The sequence below is a fragment of the Lynx rufus genome, unplaced genomic scaffold (assembly GCF_022079265.1).
Source record: "Lynx rufus isolate CCGP_SWC_20201006 ecotype Redwood Valley unplaced genomic scaffold, mLynRuf1.p SCAF_4, whole genome shotgun sequence".
Taxonomy (NCBI): domain Eukaryota; kingdom Metazoa; phylum Chordata; class Mammalia; order Carnivora; family Felidae; genus Lynx; species Lynx rufus.
In genome coordinates, this window is record NW_025814856.1 from 15,073,422 (window position 1) to 15,094,771 (window position 21,350).

At 49.4% G+C, this 21,350-nt stretch overlaps 1 protein-coding gene across 1 annotated transcript; it reads right to left on the reverse strand.

Annotated features, from left to right (window-relative positions):
- Window positions 1-297: 297 nt before the first annotated feature.
- On the reverse strand, window positions 298-15,744 carry LZTFL1 (leucine zipper transcription factor like 1). Its single transcript, XM_047097405.1, has 11 exons — window positions 15,657-15,744; window positions 12,935-13,059; window positions 10,446-10,640; window positions 8,567-8,627; window positions 7,164-7,232; window positions 5,712-5,777; window positions 5,548-5,625; window positions 2,837-3,013; window positions 1,726-1,829; window positions 643-703; window positions 298-543 (listed from the first exon to the last, which is right to left on the reverse strand). The coding sequence occupies exons 1-10, from the start codon at window positions 15,657-15,659 to the stop codon at window positions 685-687; spliced, it is 897 nt and encodes a 298-aa protein (XP_046953361.1). The 5' UTR covers window positions 15,660-15,744; the 3' UTR covers window positions 298-543; window positions 643-684.
- Window positions 15,745-21,350: the final 5,606 nt, after the last annotated feature.

A 21,350-nucleotide genomic window follows, 5' to 3' on the forward strand; every position in this document is an offset into this window, starting at 1 on the left:
AGTGAGCCCAGATACTTTAACTGGGCGGCACGGGATGGATCTGACTGCTCCATCAGTAACCCAGTAATCCAATGGTAAATTGGGTTGCAAAAAATGTCTGCCCTCCTCTGATAAACACAGCGTTTAGCTAGAGAGACGGAAGTTAATCGAATCCTCATGTTTGCTGTTCGTTTTCCTTTTAACTGGTAAAAATACTGCCTATAAAAGTTGCTGGTCACATTTTCAGGGCATTTGTATCTTTTTTTTTTTTGTGATGAAACAGAGAAAATGAATTAGATTTTGAAAAATAAGGTTTATTTGTAGTAACTATCTTTAATAACTGTTTTTATTTTTAACATTTACTGAAATGGTATATGCTCTGTGCTAATGCGGAAGGAGAAGGCTCTTCTTCCCGCTCTAAAATCTCTTCTTTACCACAAAGAGTTCTCACCGCGTCGGAACGGAGGCCCTGGAATGCTCGCAGAGGGGTCTGGGCCGGCCGGCCGGGATCAGGCAGCAGGCTCCCCTCTGCTCAATCAGGTAGCTGCAATAGGGAGTCTAGTTCTAAATAGTAGAAGCAAAGTCTACATATTAGAAAAATAAAGAGAGGGAATATAACAAACTGCTTCAAAATACGTGTCTGAGGTGAGAAACAGCTTGTACTTTTATGCTGTGGCAGCTTCCAGAAGAAATCTTCTTTGGGTTTTAATCTTCGGGTTCGTATCTGGAAAGAGATAAGAGAATTCAGGGAAGACCATAACGTCATGATACTTTTTGTCGTTGTCGTTACCAAATGAGCTTACGCGAAACATCTCTGCTGACCAAACCAGCAGCGTTGCGTTTTTCACTCGAAGTTACTGCTCCGCTGGGAGCCGGGCCCGGTCAAGGCAGTGTGACGGTGACGCGGAGGCGGCTCTGGCAGCAGGTGGGAGAAAGGGGCAACCGAGCGTGAAGACGCTTCTGGACTCTAAGTCTCTACAGCTGGCGCTTAGACCCACGGCAGCTGAGCAGAGCAGAAACTCAGTCACCACCCGAACTGTCAGATGGACGCGGGGTGCTGATACGACCGCGCGAGAAGGTTAACCAACCCCCTTCTCTAAAGAACTAGATCTTGGATTTACTTCCCAGCTCTGTTCCCCTGGAATCCAGGTAACATGTCCGCTGAGTTTCCAGGTGAACCCGCCGAGGACAGAAATGAGCCTGAAGAGCAGACCACGTCCGGACCGGGACGGCTGTGGGTGCACCGTGACCGCGTGGCGGGGGCCACGGCTGCAGGCATCCCCCCACGTGGTGAGCTCCCGGAACCGGACACGGCCCTCCCTGGGTGTCGCGCGGAACATGAACTCCTAGGCCACGCCGGCTACGGCGCCCATCTGCAGGGACCGCATTCTCTGGCACCTCAACTGTCACGGAGGGCACAGTGTGGCCGGGTCTTAGGCTCCTGTGAGAACACTCCTGAGGAGAAACGCCAAGGCCGCCCGTAAGCTGGCTGGGTTTCCTTTCTGATATCCCGCTTAAATGACCGTTGCCAAGAGCGGCCTAGCGTAGCCGTGTGTCTGAAGTCCCAGCCCTGGCGGGCAGTACGGACAACGCTTTCCTCAGACGCAGGCTTCTGGACTAAATGACAGAGCAGCTAACTACCCACTGGCCTGACCTCTCCGGACACAGGCTGAGATTTCACGAAGAACAAACATCAACCCGGCAGTGACGCAAACCCGAGAGCCGCGCGGGATCAGCAAGGCTTACTTGGCCAGTCTTCTCCTCAGGTCTTTGATTTGGTCATTCTTCCTGGTGAGAATCTCTTTCATGTTTCGATAAGCTGCTGTCTGTTGGAATTTCTTGTCTAATTCCTGTGCGGTGAAAAAGGTCAGCCCGTTACTGAGAAACGGCGAAGGAGAGGAAGAACCACCTGATAAAAACGTGTATTTTGGCTTTATTTTTACTAATATTCTGCTTATGTTATTTTCTAATTTCTTTTTAAAATTTCCTTACGTAACATTAAGATTGTTCGAACTTAAAAGTGCATTCCTTCAAATGAGAAGTCAAAGAGCAACACTGTCAACCCATAACCGTGTACAATGTTAGCGTAGGACTGAAGCATACTGTGCCCTAGACGTGGGACGTCTGTTTGAGACAGTAAACTCATTCTCAGGTGAAATAAGCATGAGCTTTTCCCCAAATCCCCAAGTAGTGTCAGTATTCTGGGAGGAGGATTTTTCATTCAGTTACATTTTAGCCCCTGTATGCTTAAGAGTCTCATCCCTAAACTGAAGAACACAGTTTTCTACGCATTTCATGTAAGTTAAGAACAAGGCATAGTATCCTTTAAAGTTTGTTTGTTTTTGGAGAGAGAGAGAGAGAGAGAGAGAGAGAGAGCAAGGGAGGGGCAGAGAGGAGAGAGAGAATCCCAAGCAGGCTCTGCACTGTCAGCATGGAGCCTGATGCGGGGCTCGAACTCACAAACCGTGAGATCGTGACCTGAGCCGAATCCGAGAGTCGGACGCTTCACCAACTGAGCCCCCAGGTGCCCCGAGGCATAGAATCCTTTAAAGAGAAGTCACCTATCCCTTTGCCAGGCAACGTGGGGCTGGGCATCGCAGGGCACAGGGCAGCACACGTAAGCCGTCCGTGCAGGAGTATTTTACCAAACCAGAGGAAGGAGTGGAGATTTTTTTATTTCCACAGATAGTTTAGTGCCAAAGACAGAAGATTCTCTCAATGCCCAGAAATGACTGATCTCTAACACGCACTGACTGACACCTTGAGAAAAAACAAGGTAAATCCGCAGCTGTCCTCCAGCATCACCCTCAGTTCCCCCTCCTCCCCACTTGGGCAGACACACGCGGACAAGTCTGACCTTTTCAGCCATGCTCAGCTGCTCCTGGACCCTGAGTAGGTCGTGCTTGGCTGTTGCCAGATTCTCCTCCAGGGACTTCTGGTTTTCTGTCTTGTCGTTAAGTGTCTTCTGAAACTCACTCTTTAAAGCAGCAACTGTGTTTTCCAGGTCGTTCAAGTCTTGGGTCTTTATAAAATCCTACGGAAAACACATGCACTGACATAATTTCATGTTGACATCCGAACCGGCAACTGTTCTACGACAGTCATTCAACCTCGTGACATGAGAGCAAATGTTTTGGGCATGCACGTCGGCCTCCCCGGCCGGCCTGGGTAAGCTCCAGATCCCTGAGGGTCACCGGCGCGCCCAGTCACCCTCGGCCCTAGAGCACGCTGTACTGCACACGGCAGACACTCAGTGGCCGCTGATCTCCAAATGTGCGAATTGTCATGTATGCGTTGCTGGAACTCCACAGAGGGACAGGAGAGAGGTGAGATCTCAAATCTGACAAGGTTGTGTGCGCCCCGGCGTAGGGAGCGCAGACGGGTTTCCGTTTTGAAAAGTCAACTTAGAAAACATCCTGAAGAAATGTTGAGTAACACAGATGGTAAAATAATCAACTTAATACAAAAACTTTATATCAAAAATTTAATAGACGTAGGTCTTAGTCATTATTTACATTAAAATATCATGAGAGCCTAATTCATGCTTACTGGTTATATGGTTTGCTAAATTTAGAAGATCTTAAGTTTTTGTTTTTTATTTTTTTTATTTTTTTTATTTTTTTCAATGTTTATTTATTTTTCTTGGGACAGAGAGAGACAGAGCATGAACGGGGGAGGGGCAGAGAGAGAGGGAGACACAGAATCGGAAACAGGCTCCAGGCTCTGAGCCATCAGCCCAGAGCCCGACGCGGGGCTCGAACTCACGGACCGCGAGATCGTGACCTGGCTGAAGTCGGACGCTTAACCGACTGCGCCACCCAGGCGCCCCTGTTTTTTAAAGCAATATGCATGTTTGCGCACCCTGTCGGCACAACAAAAAGCAGCTGGATCTTGTTTTTGACTGGATAAACTTATAACGGAAAAAGCTGTATTACTAGGCCAGGAAAATGGTCGATAATTGCTAAATACGAAGACGGAACAGAACTACCAACGACAAACTCCTCACTCACGTTTGAAGTCTGGTCCTTACGAAGGTTTTATTTCTGCACAGCTAGTGAAAGCGTGCACATATTTTCTTTTGCCCAGATCTTAAAAGTAATTTTAAGAGAAATTCTTCATCCAAAAATGTTTGCAATTGTTTTGAGAAATTATGAAGCTGCTCTGGAGTGTTTAGCTCTGTTTTCTAAATCTACAGTCCTTGATACAGGATTGAAAATCATAGATCTCTCCTTTGTTATTTTTGTAGCCATCTAAGAATTATCCTATTTTATTTTTACTTATTATTTTTTTATTATTTTGTAAATGTTTATTTTTGAGAGAGACAGAGCACGAGGGGCGGGGAGGGGCAGAGACACAGAATCCGAAGCAGGCTCCAGGCTCCGAGCTGTCAGCACACAGCCCCACCAGGGGCTCGAACTCATGAATCATGAGATCTTGACCTGAGCCGAAATCGGACGCTTAACCGACTGCCACCCAGGCGCCCCAGAATTATCCTATTTTAAAGACGTCTCCAGATGAAATGACTTCACGGCTGAGATTTGCCTCAAAGAAACGTGAAGGGAGGGGCGATGGAGGGGAAGCGGGAAGGCAGCCTGGCCAACCCTAGGGGACCGGGAGGCTGAGTGACGGGCACCGGGGTGCATGACACCATACCCTCTACTTCTGTATGAGTTTGAAGTTTTCCATAAGGAAACCACAGAAGTGCAATGAAGCAAGTCGGGGACTGTTTGGCGGACATCAGCAATGACGGTACAACCACTGGAAACGCCGGAGCTACGCTGAAAACTCCCTCCAGCGGCCCCGCTGACAGGAAGTCTGTGGCAGCGTCTAGCGTCCACGGCAAGGCCACCTGTGCACGCGAGAACCTCCCGCGGGCAGAGCCATCCTCGGTCACGCCCCTCGGACAGGCCTGGAGAGCCACCACCGGATTTGGGTGCGTTACACAAGTGCCACCAGACGGAGGCGGGTTTGAAGACGCAGACCGAGTAAATTCACCCTATTCTGTCACACTCGCCAAAGGCCGACTTAATCAGAAGTTCTATATAATAACGCCAAATACCAATCCGATGAACTAAAAACCCCTCCTTTCGTCATTTCCTTTCCCCCCATTGTAGTTGGAAGGTCAAGGTAAAAGGGCGAAGAGCTAAAAAAAAAAAAATAAACTTGAGAATATCTTGTATGCTGGCGGGCTCTGGGGACCGTGAGGCGGGTGAGCGGCAGGCCTGCCCCTTCGGCCCTCTCCCGGCCCCTGGACAGGGATGGACCGTGGTGGCATCCCTCTCAGGGAGTGGCAGAGGAGGGGCAGAACGAACAGTAACTAAGCCTTCACGTTAAGGTTGCACTTTTAGTCTATTTATTCTATTAGAAAACCACGACAAAGATAGCTAAACTTATTCCGCCTCTTCAAAAAATGGAAGGGTAACTGACATGTAATATCCTATCAGCCTCAGGCAGACATCGTATTGATCCGAGATTTCTGTACCGCTCAAAGTGATCCTCGTGATAAGCGTGGTTACCAACTGTCAAGATCATTACAGTGTCACCGACTGCATTTCAAACGTCTTTCACCTTTTGATTTCCTTGGTCAAGCTGTAAGTCCTGCAGTGCTCTTTCCAGTTTTGACTTCTCATCTAATGCCTGTGTTGCCTGTAATCAGATTTAAACAAAACACCCTCAGTATTTATTCTGTAAGCAGCTCTTTCAAGAATTTTGGTGAAGTATTTCTCGGTTACCTGTATTTCAATGGTCTTCAGCCTCGACTTCAATTTCTCATTCTCTTCTTGAAGTCGTTCAATTTCCTTTGTGAGTAAATTTAAGGTTTATTATTTTAGCTACGGTCTTTTCAATACTTGAAGTTGTTTCGCTTCAAAGTTTAATTTCAAAACTAAATTTAATTATTTGTCAGCTCAAACATCTGTGTGCCCTGGTTCCTGGTGACATCCAGTCCCACCCAGCCCATTGGCCTCCACAGCTGTGTGTCACTTGCGGTCTCTAAGCCTCCTTCACAGTCTCTCAGGCTCCCTTCAGGCCTCCGTTCTCAGCCTTCTTCCAAAGTCTCCCTCTCCTGCCATCTCTCACCTAGCTGATCCTGCAACTCTTGGGGCTTTTCACGGCCAACACCTGCACTTATCCTAGAAACACAGCCTTTTTTTTTTTTTTTAAGTTTTAAAATTTTATTTATTTTGAGAGAGAGAGGGAGGGGAGGAGCAGAGAGAGAGGGAGAGAGAATCCCAAGCAGGCTCCACGCTGTCAGCAGAGAGCCTGATGCGGGGTCAATCTCACAAACGGTAAGATCATGACCTGAGCCGAAATTAAGAGTCGGACGCTTAACCGACTGAGCCCCCCCCCCAGACACCCCCTAAAAACACAGTCTTTATCAGTGCAACGCTCTACACCCAAGCCGCTAGGCGCTTCTGAACTTGGCCAGAGGCCTTGGCTCCAAGCAGCTCCATCCGAGGGTCGGCAGGGAGGCCAGTCCCTACGCTCAACACACGCATCGGGCCCGAGAGCACCGCACTCCGTGCCTAATCACGCCAGCTCCCCTTCCGGCCCTCACTGCTGCCCACGCCTTTTCTTCCCACAGACAATTTAATCTGCCTTTAACCTTCAGCGCAGCTCAGGAACCACCTTCCCCCAAATCTGTCCTCAACCACTTGGATCCGGAACTGCCTTCTCTGCCACCCTGAGGCACAGACGTTAGCATTCTCCTATCTGTTTCTAGACTGTTAATTCTCCCTTCTCAATGAGACCACAAGGTTTTGGAGGGAGACTAGGGACGACACTGCTTTTTATCTAACAGCATCCAGCATAATGTGGGGAACACAGGAGCCATGAAAATTGTTCGCAGATTAGTAATTAATTTTTATTAACCTTCCTAATAAAAAAATCCCATCGTTGTAATTGCAGACTGTAAACTTCAAATGTCCTTCAATAAACACTGTCCAAAATGCCATGCCCTTTGCTTCGCCATCCAAAGACACAATTAAGAGCTGCTTCAGACTTTCTGGAAGGTGAGTGCCCTCTCCTGGCCCACTGGAACCACGAAATCAAGTGACTACAGTGGACTGATTATCCTCCATGGACCCGAGCCCCAGTCAAACCCCCCTCCCTCAGGGTCTCCCCTCTACAGTTGTGCAGGCACCGAACGAGAGGGTCTGCCTCTCTCCAAGTGAGGGCAGCGTTACCTTGTTCAGGAGTTCTGTTCCGCCCTCATTTAGTGGAGCAAGCTTTGGCTTCAGGGCATCTAGGATGGGCTGACACAGAAGAAAGAAACCAAACCAAAATCACCACAGAAGAAATCACATGTAATCACTCAACATTTGCACTTTCTTTCTTTTTAAAAAAAACTTTTAAGTTTATTTATTTATTTTTGAGAGAGAGAGTGGGAGGGGCAGAGAGAGGGAGAGGGAGAGAGAGAGGGAGAGGATCCCAAGCAGGCGCCACAGCATCAACACCGAGCCTGAGGTGGGGCTCAAACTCATTACCACGAGACCATGACCTGAGCCAAAGTCGGACGCTCAACGGACTGAGCCACCCAGGCGCCCCTCGACATTGCACTTTCTAAGTGGAAAACACCGTGTAAACATGTCCACTGGATGTCGGCTCCACAGGGTGGGTGGGGGTTTCTGTTGGTTTGGTTCTCTGCTACATCCCGTGACTACGACAGTGCCTGGCCCACAGTGCCCAAACAAATCAGAAACGCACATGAAACCCACCCTCCCCAAATCCTTTAAAGAGCTACAGACGGAAGGGAAAGGCGGGAAGAAAGGAAGAAGGGAAGGTGCTCGAAGCCAGAGCGGACAGAGGTCCCAGCCTCTGCGGATAGGAATTTTCCCCGGTTTCAGGGAGTTGAAACAGATGTGCGCAGGAGCCCGGGTCTGGGAAAAGTGCACGAGTGCAGCTACCCCACAGGCGAAGGAGAACTTGGCCCAAGTACCCTGGCAGTTTGGCGATGCGCATTAACAAGTGAATCCATGCCCTCTGACCTGGAAACGCGCTCCAGGGGAATAAGGGGCAAATTGTTTTGTAAGGAAGGGTATGGCGTATGTCCGTGGATTCAGCTCGGCGGTATCCTTCTATCAGGCGCCAGGGAGCGTTCGGGGTGCGGCTGGTTAAGGGCTCGTTGCAAATACCGAGAATGAGTGAAAAGAGAAGTAGGTCACTGGTCACTACTAGGGTCGTCTCCACTGGGCAGAGGAGCACAACAGGGCCCGGCTGCCTCAGGCAACCCGCTCAAGGTCACTCGGCGAGAGAGCCAGAGCCGGGACGAATGCCCGTGCTCTGCACCATCTGGGCGAAGAGCTTATATGGCAGGGAGCGGGGTGGACGGCAGGGATTCCGTGTGTGAGTGTGTGAATGTGTGTGTGTGAGTGTGTGTGTGTAGAGGGGGGAGACAGAAGCAAGTGTTCACGGTTACTTTTTCCAAAGCTCTCCTTCTTTTGCCTGAAAACAGGAATGTTTGAATTCTGCTCTTGAATTAAACGCGTTCCTTTGAGGGTTTGCACTTGTACCTCTGAACCGCTCTGAGCACCTCGAGGATACTAAACGCCGGCCACTAGGGTGTGGGCTTAGGACGACGCCAAATTACCTTTTTATTCGAAGACGTAAATTCTGCTTTTTCGAATTCTGCAACTTGTTCTAATAATTCTCTGGAAGATAAAGATGTGAAAAAAAATCCATTTAAAATAGATTTGCATCCCAGACACAGAAGAATAAAGTCACTGGCACCGACCTCCCACAACACGCCGGAGAGAACAGAGCACCCTGTCGAAAATGATTCCTAGTTACCAATGGCCCAGAGTCCAAACCCAGGGACCGGATTTGAATATTCCACGGCACCTAGGATCGTGCGCCTACTGAGCATACGCTCTAATCGCCAGAACGAAACTACAGTGTCAGTTCAAATCTGGCACAACTTGTCCTCAATTCCGTATTTCTGAGGTGTTAGAGGGAGACTGCTCTCAGACATGATTTACATCGATCGTTAGCTAGTGAATGTTCAAGAAACGCAGACTGGCTCTCATAGAGTAAGTAGCCTCGGAGACATGGGATCAGTTCCGTGATACCTACTGAGAAAAGACTATCACCCCTACTGGGAAGGAATATGCTGTACCTCTGAGGAAGAAAGCTGGTTCGGGAATGAACCAACCACCTGACTGTTCCCTTTCCCTGCCCCGGTGTGGTCCCAGTCTGGATCCCGGGGGTGGCCCACGCGGGCGCCTGGGAGGGGACGTGGTAACCACTCTCCCAAGCTTACTGTGGCGCTTTCTCCAAGTTTTCTCAGCGGCTCTCCCTGGCGGCCAGTGGACCGAACCGGTTTTCCTCCCCGGTTCAGGAAGGCCATCCCAGGGTGGTTCACCACTCTGCTGCCGTGCCTGGGGGCGGTCAGTCTTTCCTCATTTCTGGCCCGGCTTCTCTTAGACTTTTGAATTTCATTTTACTTTTTTTTTTCTAGTTTTGAATTTTTTTTCACGTTTATTCATTTTTGAGAGACAGAGACAGAGCAAGAGAGGAAGGGGCAGAAAGAGAGGGAGACACAGAATCCGAAGCAGGCTCCAGGCTCCGAGCTGTCAGCACAGAGCCCGACGCGGGGCTTGAACCCACGGACCATGAGATCATGACCTGAGCAGAAGTCGGATGCTTAACCGACTGAGCCACCCAGGCGCCCCTACTTTATTTGTTGTTGTTGTTAATGTTTATTTATTTATTTTAAGAGAGAAAGAGAATGAGGGTGTGCATGTGCGAGTGGGGAGGTGGGTAGGGGCAGAGAAGGAGAGAGAGACACACGACAGAGAGAGAGAGAGAGAGACAAAGAGAGAGACAGAGAATCCCAAGCAGATTCTTGTCAGTGCAGAGCCTGACGTGGGGCTCGAACCCGTGAATTGTGAGATCATGACTGAGCTGAAAACAAGAGTCGGATGCTTAACCAACTGAGTCACCCAGGCACCCATTTTACCTTGTTTAAATTAATGAGCTCTTTGATACCTTCGAGATTACAAAACAGTTTTGTTTTTTGTTTACATTTCCTATTTTAAAGTAAGTGTATAACTTAAAATGTAATTATAGAAAAAACCGCAATCCTCCCGGTCTGAATTGACGGTATTCGAATGCATCTTTCAGGTGTTTCATAATCTTCATCCCCTCATCGACCTATTATGCCTAAAGACTCATTATAATACAATGCGACCAATAAAGAAATGGGCAGGGATCATTAGTAACAGCCCGAAAAGCAATTCCATGAATCTCAAACGCCTCTATAACACCCGGGATTCGGAGAAACAGAATTCTGAAGGGGACACCGAGCGGCACCTAAGAGATCACTCGGTGGGTACCCAGAGGCCGTCCTGCTGCCCACCCCACGCTTCCTCAGGCCCCGGCCCTGAGAGCAGAAGCGGCGAAGACGTCCGCTAACTTCTGAGACCGTGCTGGGGCCTCTACCGTCCTAGCCGCAGAGACGAACGTGTCACCTGTTTTCAAGTTCCGAGATGTCCGTCTGCAGCTTGAGGTACCACTTCTCGGCTTGGGAGAAGAGCTGCCGCAGGAGTAACACGTTGGTGTGCGCCGTGTTGATGAGCTCAGACTCCACCTCGCTGTAGACCACGGCCTGCAGCCCGCTCAGGACCTCGGACACCTCGTCCACGGTGAAGGTCTCCTCCACTAGCCTGCGGAACAACCACAGTCCCAGACTTCCGGATGAACGACCCAAACCGTTTACAAAACAAAACAAGACTAAGAGACCCACATTCGGGTCAACCGAGGGGGTGACGGGGTTATTGGGAAAATCTCTTCGGGAACGATCTTCTTTATGAATAAACCGTACTGAAGATACCTGAAGCTCAGTTCACTTTTGCTGTCCGTCTGAATGACCCAATTGCGGGTGTACGTGCCCTCTAATACAAAGTAGGTGCTCAGAAACATTCCCCCAAACGTTTACTTTTTTCTTTACGTTCTCGGTTGAAACATTTTTTTTATTTTAATCTCCGCTAAAATCAGTCTTCTCACATTTAGCAGTTTCAAGAGTCCCCTAGAAGGTAGTGTTTTTCCTTTCCTTTCCTTTTGTCTAGCATTTCAATAATTGTATGAACTACTCCAATGGTAGCAAATGATTATAAGAAAATAATTATGTGCTGCTTCTCTTGGCATTCCTTTTTTTTAAAGTTTATTTATTTATTTTGTGAGAGGCAGAGACAGTGTGAGCAGGGGAGGGGCAGAGAGAGAGGCAGAGACAGTGTGAGCAGGGGAGGGGCAGAGAGAGAGGCAGAGACAGTATGAGCAGCGGAGGGGCAGAGAGAGAGGCAGAGAGAATCCCAAGCAGGCTCCGCACTGTCAGCGCAGCCTCGAGACCTCGAGATCATGACCTGAGCCGAAGCCGAGAGTTGGACGCTTAGCTGACTGAGCCACCCAGGTGCCCCTTTCTCTTGGCATTCTTGAGGCCCAAATGAAAAAACAACAAAAAACAACTAACTTATCTTAGGTGCAGCTCCTCTGAGCACTGACCATTCCCTAAAAAGGAAGTCATCATCAACAACAGCATTAAAACCCACTCTCCCACGGGGAAGGTTTAGGTTGGGAGGGACCTCAGAGCCATTTTCTTCAACCCCCTGGCGTTCCAGATGGGGGCGGGGGATGCAGGCTCAGAGGGCAGGGGTGACATGGCCCTGGTCCCACGGTGGGGGTGACTCAAGCCCACAATCATTTCCGGGAGTCTCAGCAACATGCCCAACAACCGAATCCCGAAAAAGCTCCTAATTTAAAGGACAGTTTGACAGTAAGACCGTCTCTCCCCTCCTGGCCCCAACCCTCAGCCGCTCAGGGGACAGGAGTGATGGCCCCATCACTCCTCACTTCCAAAAGGACAGAATTAAGGAGCCCACCAGTTTGACCAGAGTTATACTCAAGTTAGTAGTATTTGTTACCATTCTTCATTGTTTCATTTAGCCAGAATGAGCCAGTCTAAAAAAACCACAACTTCAACTATTTTTGGGGAACACCCTTATTCAATACATCAACCATCTTCCTCTATTCTTTAGAGAGAACAAACCAAATCTGCTTCCACTTTTTTTTTTTTTTTGGCAACCCAAGTTCATGCTTATGAACAGCAATTAAGGCACTCGCTGTATAAAGTGAGTGATGAAGTATCTTCCGTGGCTCACAGCCGGGCCAGTGCAATTGTTGCTTTCATCTGCTGGGGGTCAGGAGACCAGCTGACCAGGTTACATCGGTGGGTCGAACACGTAACGGTCTACAGCTGGTGGCGTCCCCTATCGTGTGCCGCGCGTGGCTTTGCGACACCTGTCGCTCATGCGGAGGCCTTTCTCATTTCCATCTCATCTGACATTTAGCCGTGCCAAAGTCTGATCCCCGAGTAATCTGGGGTCTCTTTACTACTTAGTCCTTTCCTTTCATTGGTTTCCCTATGTTTCTCCAGATCAAACATGAATTTTCCACGGACTTTAATTACATCCCACGACAGGCTCAACCAAACTAATGATCATCTCTTGCCGTATACCCACGTACCAGCGCAAGCTTGCTGTGGCTTCCTGCTGTTTTCCCCCCTCCCAGTTCTTCAGTATCAACGGCGTAGGTGTCTTCTTGCTAACTGCCACGCTTTATGGCTCGAATCCTTTCATTAATAGCTCAGGTAATCCAAGTTCTGGGATCTTTAATACAGCAAGGCAATCATTAACCTACAAGCACTTCGCCATTTCCTGACGGCCCTTTCGAAACTTTGCAATCTCATCATTATCCTATGTGTACGTTTGGTAACAGATTGCTCCCACCACAACCCGGTTTCCCGAATTTCACCTATCCACGGGGCTTGGTGGAGTCACTCTCAGGGGGGACCCGATCATGATAACCCGGCAAAGGACTGTATGGCCTCCGCAGCCATATCCCCACACCGGCTACCAGAGAGGATCCAGGTTTCCCCTGGGGTTCCCTTTGGGTCCTCTGATACCTGCTCTCCTTGAGGTCTTGGAAGCAGGAATCGACAGTTTTGAGTCTCAAGCCTCTTCTGGAACGAGCAAAACGCATGTAGTTAATAACTTCGTTTTGATGGTGTTCATTTAGGCCCAACTCTGCCTAAAAGAGAGAAAAGCAGATGTTAGTCTTGGAGGTGTGATGAAGGAACCAACGATGAAGATACAGAAGGGACCGCTACATGTCCACCAAATTCCATTCTTCCCTTCCTCCCGGGGAAATGGCTGCCCAACTGGAGGACGCTTCCCAGCCCTTCCTGCGGCCACTCGATTGCTGCTCGGTACTGGATGTGAGCGGAAGAGGTGAAGCCTACTCCAGAGCATGGGCTTTGGAGTCGGGTCTTTGCCACACCTATTTCCCTGAGACCTGGAGCGGGGGAGTGGCTCAGCTGAACCTCACAGACAGTGCTCTGGGGGTTGGGTGGACAGCACGATGAAAGGGACCCTTATCCCGACCCAATGTTGTGGAGCAGCACTGACCTACAGACCTAGATGAGCAGGGAAACGGCTGCTAAGTGAGAAACACACTTAGGTATTCTTGAAGCCACTGTTTTTTTGTTTGTTTGTTTGTTTTGATATATATGATAGCGACTTAACCTTACCCTGGCTAATGCAGCTTTAAGAAATGTACTGGGTTTTTGAAATAGTCATGAAGCGGTCTTTATTTTAAACCAGCTGAGAGCTGGACAACTATGAGCTAGAAATTAGTGAAGTTTTTTGTTTTTTGTTTTTTTGTTTTTTTTTTCAGTTTATAGCCACGCTGAAAAGAAAAGGATACTACACAATTGAATATCTAATGTAGGGACTCTATGAGTCAGGAACGATCTTTATTTTAAGAGCAATGATCTACCATGGCCTTCCTGTGGGAGACTAAGGTCTAACTTACGAGCCTCTGTCTCAGGCTTGTCACCCTCTCCACAGTGTTGGAAGCAAACACCAAGGCCATCGGGCATGATCTCCTTCAGCCCCCAGTCCCTCACGGTGGCTTTTCTGCATCCACACGGCTCCCGTCTGCAGTCTCAACTTTCTCAGGACACGGGTCTCTGAAGGTCAGGACCTTGCCCACCTGGTTCCCTAAGGTACCGCCATCCCCGGTACTAAGCACGGGGCCTCACAAGCAACAGACAGGTGGCAACAAATGAACTTAAAGAGCTTTCCTCCTTTTGAAGGTCACGTCTTCATCGGGCCTTAATCGGTTCTTTCAAACTCCCGGAGGACTTTATTTAACCAATTATTCCTCCGTCTCAACATTCCATGGGTTCCTTCCCCCCTTCAGACTACAGGGAAGACTATACATATAAACCGTATTCAAAACCACACAAAACCCCTCAACCCTGAGATTCCCTTTAACTACCCTTGCAACCCCCACCCCTTCTACCCTTGCTATGCCATCACCTAGCCCTTAAACCCATACCTACTCAAATTGCCTTTGTAAAGCTCACCAGCAACTTTTTTTCTTTTCTTTTTTTTTTTTTTTTTTTTTATTTATTTTTGGGACAGAGAGAGAGACAGAGCATGAACGGGGGAGGGGCAGAGAGAGAGGGAGACACAGAATCGGAAACAGGCTCCAGGCTCCGAGCCATCAGCCCAGAGCCTGACGCGGGGCTCGAACTCACAGACCGCGAGATCGTGACCTGGCTGAAGTCGGCCGCTTAACCGACTGCGCCACCCAGGCGCCCCACTTTTTTTCTTTTCTATCTTTTCCTTCCTTCCTTCCTTCCTTCCTTCCTTCCTTCCTTCCTTCCTTCCTTCCTTCTTTCCTTCCCTCCTTCCTTCCTTCCTTTCTAGAATTACCAGGGGCTTTTATTTATTTATTTAGAAAACTTTTTAAATCTGGGGCGCCTAGGTGGCTCAGTCGGTTAAGCATCCGACATCGCCCCACGGTGGGCTCTGTGCTGACAGCTCGGGGCCTGGAGCCTCCTTCAGATTCTGTGTCTCCCTCCCTCCCTGCCCCTCCCCCAAGAGAGACTCTGTCTCTCAAAAATAAATAAAACATTAAAATAATTTTTTTTTTAATTTGAGTACAGCTGACACACAATGTTACACTCGTTTCACTGCCGAGGTATTTCAGTGCCCCATGGCAATGGTGCCCCCCAGCTCTGGCATCATGCTTTCTTCCGAACCTAACTTTAGGACTGTGCATTGTTCTAAGCACGGCTGCCATGCCATATCCGCTGGAAAGAGGAATGGATCTGTTTCTGCATACAGGCCTGGCCTCTTCGGAGCAGGTCAAAACAAAAGAAGTTACACCACCCCAGTTCCTTCAGCTGTACAATGGAGGGCTTGGACTCTTAAAGTCGCTCTCGCATCCGAAAGCTGGATTCAATCACGCTCTCGCTCCTCAACTCGTTAAAGTACACAACTGTTCCTGCCGTCAAAGGGGTGTGGGTGTGAAAACTTGGGAGTTTTAGGACCGGAGCGAGAATCCCGCCCTGCCCCGTGGGCTGGCAGCAGTTCCCCGCAGCTCCCCCGACCTTAGAGATGTGACTGGGCCGGGCCCGCCCAGGTAGGGGTGAGGCCTGACCCGACGCGGGGGAGAGAGGCGGCCAGTACGCCGAAGGGGCTTGGGCCTTGGTTAACGGAGCCTCGGCGGCCGGGAGGCCCAGGGGCCGGACTGGGCCCGGTGGCAGCCACGCCCTCCCTCGGCCCCGGCTCGGCGTCTCCTCCGCGCGGGGCGGCGGCGCCCGGCCGGCTACTCACCATGGCGGCGGCGGGAGTCGCAGCCCGGAGGAGCGGGAGAGGCCAGGCGGAGCCCCGTCAAGCGCGGGGATCGCCGAGGGAGGCTGGGCCGCAGAAGATGCGGAGGGCGGGCAGCTTGTTTGGAAGCCTCCGGTTGCTAATGGGAACGGAGACACGTGACCCCAAGTGATACACTTTTATTGGTCCTCGAGATCACGCGACAGGAAGTGCCGCCTGACCCGCCGACTGCCGCATGCGCATTGGCTTCCAGAGCCCGGAAGTCCCACCTACTCGCGCCACGCCGACTCTGGCGGCCTGTGCCGTTGCCAATGGTAACGGGAGAGGAGAGGTAGCCAGGACCCCCGAGGTCTGGCGCGCACCACCCCGCCGGTCCTCCCAGACCCCCGTCCACGGAGCCTCGGGTTGCAGGGAAGGGCTGGCGCGCTCTTCCCGGGCTTGGTGATGCCGAGGGCGGTGGCTTGGACGTCTGACTCCCCACCTTTCAGTGGTCTCAGGGGGCCTGGCGTGGGCGCCCAGGACTGACTTCTTGTCTCTCCCGGGGAGCCTGCGTGGCTGGGATAGGCCGGCAGCCCCAGCGCTGCCAGGTGCCAGGATAGAGCTTTGCACGGCCGTCTCCCCGCCACGCTCATCCCTCCCCCCGCCCCCAGTCCTGGTTAAACTAATAGCACCTTTATCGTTAACAAATAAGCGCAAAAAGATTGATGACAGAGCAGCAAATTTCAAACTGTTATGCCTAGAATCACCAGGGAAGCTTGCTGAACAAATGCTTCCCAGGTCTCACCGCCAGAAAGTGGGAGTCAGGAAGTCTAGCTTGGGGGCTTGGAATCTGCAGTTTTTATCGCATAGGAGTGGTCGGGCACCACGCTTTAAGAAACGCTGTCCTAAATCATCAAGGAAATGCAAATCAAAACCGCAAGGAGGTAACACCTCACATCTGTCCCAGTGGCTAGTCCAGTGAAAAATACCAAGCGTTGGCCAGGATGTGGAGAAAAAGAAACCCTCGTGCACTGTTGGTGGGAGCGTAAATTGGTACACGGTGCCCTGTGAAAAACAGTATGGGGGTTACTCAAAAATTAAAGACAAATATCCTATGAGCCAGTGATTCCACCGTTGGGTATTACCCAGAGAAAGCCAAAACATTAATTCCAAAAGATATATGCACTCCTGTGTTTATTGCAGCATTATTTACAATAGCCAAGATATAGAAGCAACCCAGTGTCCGCCAACAGATGAATGGATAAAGACAATATGGTACACACATACATATGCGCACTGGAATATTATGCAACCATAAAAAATGACAAGATTTTGCCATTTGGGACAACATGGATGGACCGACAGGGTATTAGGTATGCTAGGTGAAATAGCACGAGAGAAAGACATAATGCGTAGTATTACTTACATGGAGAATTGGGGAGAAAAAGTCAAACTCCTAGAAACAGAGTAGAAAAGTGCTTGGCGGGGGGCTGGGAGGTGGGGGAAAATAAGGAGATGCTGGCAAAAGGGTACAAACTTTCATTTATAAAACGAGTAAGTTCCGAGGATCTAACGTATAACACGGTAACATGGGGACTATAGTTGATAACACTGCATTGGATCATTGGAATTTGCTAGAGTGGAGCTTAAGTGTTCTCACCAAGAAGAAAGAGAGGAAGAGAAAGAGGAAGAGGAAGAAGAAGAAAAGAAAGAAAAATATAAGTAAATGTGTGAGGTGACGAGGGGGTGGCCTTGTTGGTTAATTCAAAGAAGGGAATCCTTTTCAATGCATATGTATAACAAATTATCAAGTTGCACACTAAATATATTAGAATTTTCTTTGTCAATTTTACCTTAAAAAAGCTGAAAGAAAGAGAAAGAAAGGGAGAAAGGAAGAGAAAGAAAGGAAAGAAAGAGGAGGGAGGGAGGGAGGGAGGGAGGGAGGGAAGAAATCTTAGCAGAGGCAAAGTTGCAAGGTGAAACAGATTACTACGGATACCAGGCGCTCGGGGCTGGGTGGGTGAAGGCAGTTGAGTGGGCACAGGCCACCGAGTGGGCGTTTCAGCAGGCTCAGAAGACAGAAGCGTGACCCAGATACACTAAGGAGGGAACGAACAAGCTAAAAAGCCAGCTTAGCCTGGTAGACCCTGAAGGAGAAGGAGAACAGAGTGGGGACCTTCCTGAGAATCTGGGAGACTTAAAACAGAGGAGCGTCCAGAAAGGATTTGACACTCCTGCTTCTATCTGCTTAATTTACGGATACAGAGATGGAGAGCAAAGGCTACGCGTCCAAGTCCTCAGAGGGCCAGGTGGAGGTGTCTGAAGTGGGAGTCTGTGATAAAGCGAATACAAATATGTTTTCAGGAGAAAAACCAGAGGGCAGGTGTGAACTATTCTGGCCCGGGAGGTGTTAAATCATATTCTGGTTTTGAGAATCACATTTTGCTTTTCATCTCTCGCCACCTTCGTTTAATTCAAAATACAGCACGTACCACATTATGCACGAGGCTTGGTTGTCCCGAGGAGGGAGCTCAGGGCTCTTAAAACTAAACTTGAAACTTTCATCGCTAGAACAGAGTGGTGGCGGATAGATTCTGTAGAATTTACAAAGGGATGTGAGCTTGAGAAAGAGAGGCAGGGCAATGAACACACATTTGTCAAGTTAAATGGCCAATACGGCGAAGTGGCAATGACCTGAGTGGGTGAGTTTCAAGTCAGGCAAAACAAGAGTTAGGAGGAAACAGCATTTTCAGATGAGGAAAGACAGCTCAGAGAAGTAAAGGGTTTGGCCCAGGAGCAGAGGCAACAGAGCTGGGACTGGAATCCAAATCTCATGAGCAGAGTGGTGAGAGTTTCTCAACCACTTTGACCCACCCAAATGTAGCTGCCAGGGCTTTCTCTCGCAACTTTATCCCCACGCCTGTGACTGGAAGTTTCCTCACCCTCTATTTAGGGGAGCTTCTGAGTGTCCCATGGCTGTTGAAAAGCAGTGGAAGAAGGTGTGGTTTTCCAGTTTGGAGGAGCCTTGGCAAAGCCTTGGTGAGCGGCCAGGAGCCCTTCATGCACACGGTCAAGGGATGATATGCATGCAGTTGACCACGGAAGGACCGTGAACCTGAGGGACGAGAAGAACAGCTGGCAGGGAGCCCCTGTGTATAACCCGGAGCACTCCCAGGCACGGTGGAATGTTCTGGAGGCACCAGCTTGGCTGCCCCGCCTCACCATGGCCTCCTAGGGGCATCTGGACACGGACACGATCTCAGTCTCCCTGCAAGGCCCGTAAGGGCAGGTTCTCAACACCCACCCACTGCAGTGTGACCCCCTCCAAACTCAGTTCAACGTCCCCTGTATCAGGCCATCTCTCCCATTCCCGTTGAGTGAGTGTTTGTTGAATTTGACAGTGGTGTCCATTTTTTAGTGCCAACTACGGGCTAGGCGTACTCCGGTCCAATAGTTCATCCTCGCCATCTGGCTCTTTCTTGCTACCGTAGACATTCATGAGTTCACATACGGGGAAGGTCACTTTGCTGGGTGCTGTGGAGGCGAGATAAAGAATGGATTTCATAACCACTTTTATGACATTTAAGTAAAGGTGTTCAGCACTGTGCCTATCTAAGGAAACTGAAGTGTGTTTTCATGCGATCTCCTGTGTTCGCTAAATGCTCGTTAATGCTGGGGGACAGAAAGAGTGGGTAGATAATGCACATGTGTCACTTGTGAGTATGTTTGTGGCTTGGGGATTTTTCAAGTTGTTCTGGGAAGCTGCATCAGGTAGTCGTTTTAGTTGAAAATTCCATCTGAATCTAAAATCTTCGGCACCGAGGATGTTACAACGATCACAGTTAGCCCATCTACCCAGCTGGGTTGATCGTTGTTACATAAGCTGTCCAAATAGTGTCAGCAAATGTGAACATGCGTTTTTGGCCCTAACTTGATGAACTTGGCTCACGAAGAGGCTGAGCTTGTTGTTTACAAGCTTGGGTTGATTACCAGAGCAAACAATTCGAGCTGCGGGGGAGAAGAACTCCGCCCTACTTTGATAGCGAACTTCTTAGCCTCACCCTATTTTTTTTTTCATTGCTGTGACCATTTAAAAAGTGTGTGTGTGTGTGTGTGTGTGTGTGTGTGTGAATCTGGAAGGAGTAGATAGGAGGCATCCAAACGAGGTCATTATATACTTTTCAGCAGAGTTCAACATAAATAAAATGAAGATCAGCTCTTTTTGGATTCTTAGAAAATGAGACCCTTTGTGAGTTCGCAGGTTACCAACCCAACACGCTGGCACCACAAATTTCGGGGCATTTGCAACCCACACTAGGAAAAGGAGGGCTGGGAAGATAATGGTGGGCTTCTTAGCGGTGTTGACAGATTCACTCATTCTGCCACTATTTACAGAGCTCCCTGCGCTCGTGGGTGCAAGATTCTGAGGTTGTGATGGTGAGGATGGGAGGGGAGAAATGGGGGATTCAGGAGGCCCCGGCTTTCCCTCCTCTATAGATTTTTGCCGAAGCTCGGGATGGGGAGGGCGAGACAAAATAGTAGAAAAAAGGATTTAGTGAAACATGATACAGGTGGGACACAGAAAAGGCAAAAATCTTAAGATGATGTGGGGAAGGGGAAAGTCGGAGAGACACCGACCTTGTAGTGGGTGAGGAGTGGTTAGGGGAAAATCGTTGTGGGGGATTCTCTTGAATAAGGCAGAGTCTTTGGAAGAGGGCTTCTTTTTTTTTTTTTTAATTTTTTTTAACGTTTATTTATTTTTGAGACAGAGACAGAGCATGAACGGGGGAGGGTCAGAGAGAGAGGGAGACACAGAATCCGAAACAGGCTCCAGGCTCTGAGCTGTCAGCACAGAGCCCGACGCGGGGCTCGAACTCACGGACCGCGAGATCATGACCTGAGCCGAAGTCGGACGCTTAACCGACTGAGCCACCCAGGCACCCCGGAAGAGGGCTTCTTGTACGTAACCGGTCCTCTCCAGTTTCCCCAACGTGACCCAGTTACGGCTGAGAAAGTACCCAAGACTTTGAAGAAGGGAAGAAGCCAGGATTGAAAGAGACTTTACGGGACTGATGGCCTCTGCGTGGGTCTCTTGCGGGCGAGAGATTATTTTTCAGTTCTTCCGCTTGTTTACTCCCTCAGTCGGTTGGTTTCAGAATGCTCTAGTGACTGGCCGAGGAGTGGAGGACACTGACAAATTCGACCAGTGAAATCACTATCACATGCATTAAAAGAGGTCAGGCAAGGAAGTGGTTCACCATAAAATACTACAACTCGCTTTACGATTATGTAGATGACAGCAATTTCTTAGCCCAAAGGATAGATTTCTTTCAGCGATTATCTCCATGTACTGAAACACCCCACAGGAAACGAACACCCAAACCATCAAACAAGGAAAGCCTACCCAAAGAAAATGTTAGGAATTGGTTGTGGAGAATGCCTTCTCGGGAAGTCCAAGAGACATTGGTTGTCAACCTGGGGGCATGCCCCTAATCCTTATTCCACAGCCCCGCATGCACATATCCGTTTGCGTTAGATCTCCAGGCTCACCTCAAAGCAATTGAGGTCACTTAAGGTCATTTAAGTACAGGTGGTGGTCACCTCCAGCACTTGTTCGTGGAAGACCGTGAAATGCATTGTGGGGAAGGGAACAGTAAGCCAGACGGAGTTTGTCCCTTTCAGGTCTGGGTGGGTGGGGGAACGCGGTAGGGGCCGTTT

What these genes read in the sequence shown, in the direction of transcription:
- LZTFL1 (XM_047097405.1), bottom strand. An exon ending in TGAAGACCATTGAAATACAG is followed by an intron (nt 5,626 to 5,711) that starts GTAACCGAGAAA and finishes ATCTGATTACAG; the next exon opens with GCAACACAGGCATTAGATGA. An exon ending in AGCTGAGCATGGCTGAAAAG is followed by an intron (nt 1,830 to 2,836) that starts GTCAGACTTGTC and finishes TTCACCGCACAG; the next exon opens with GAATTAGACAAGAAATTCCA.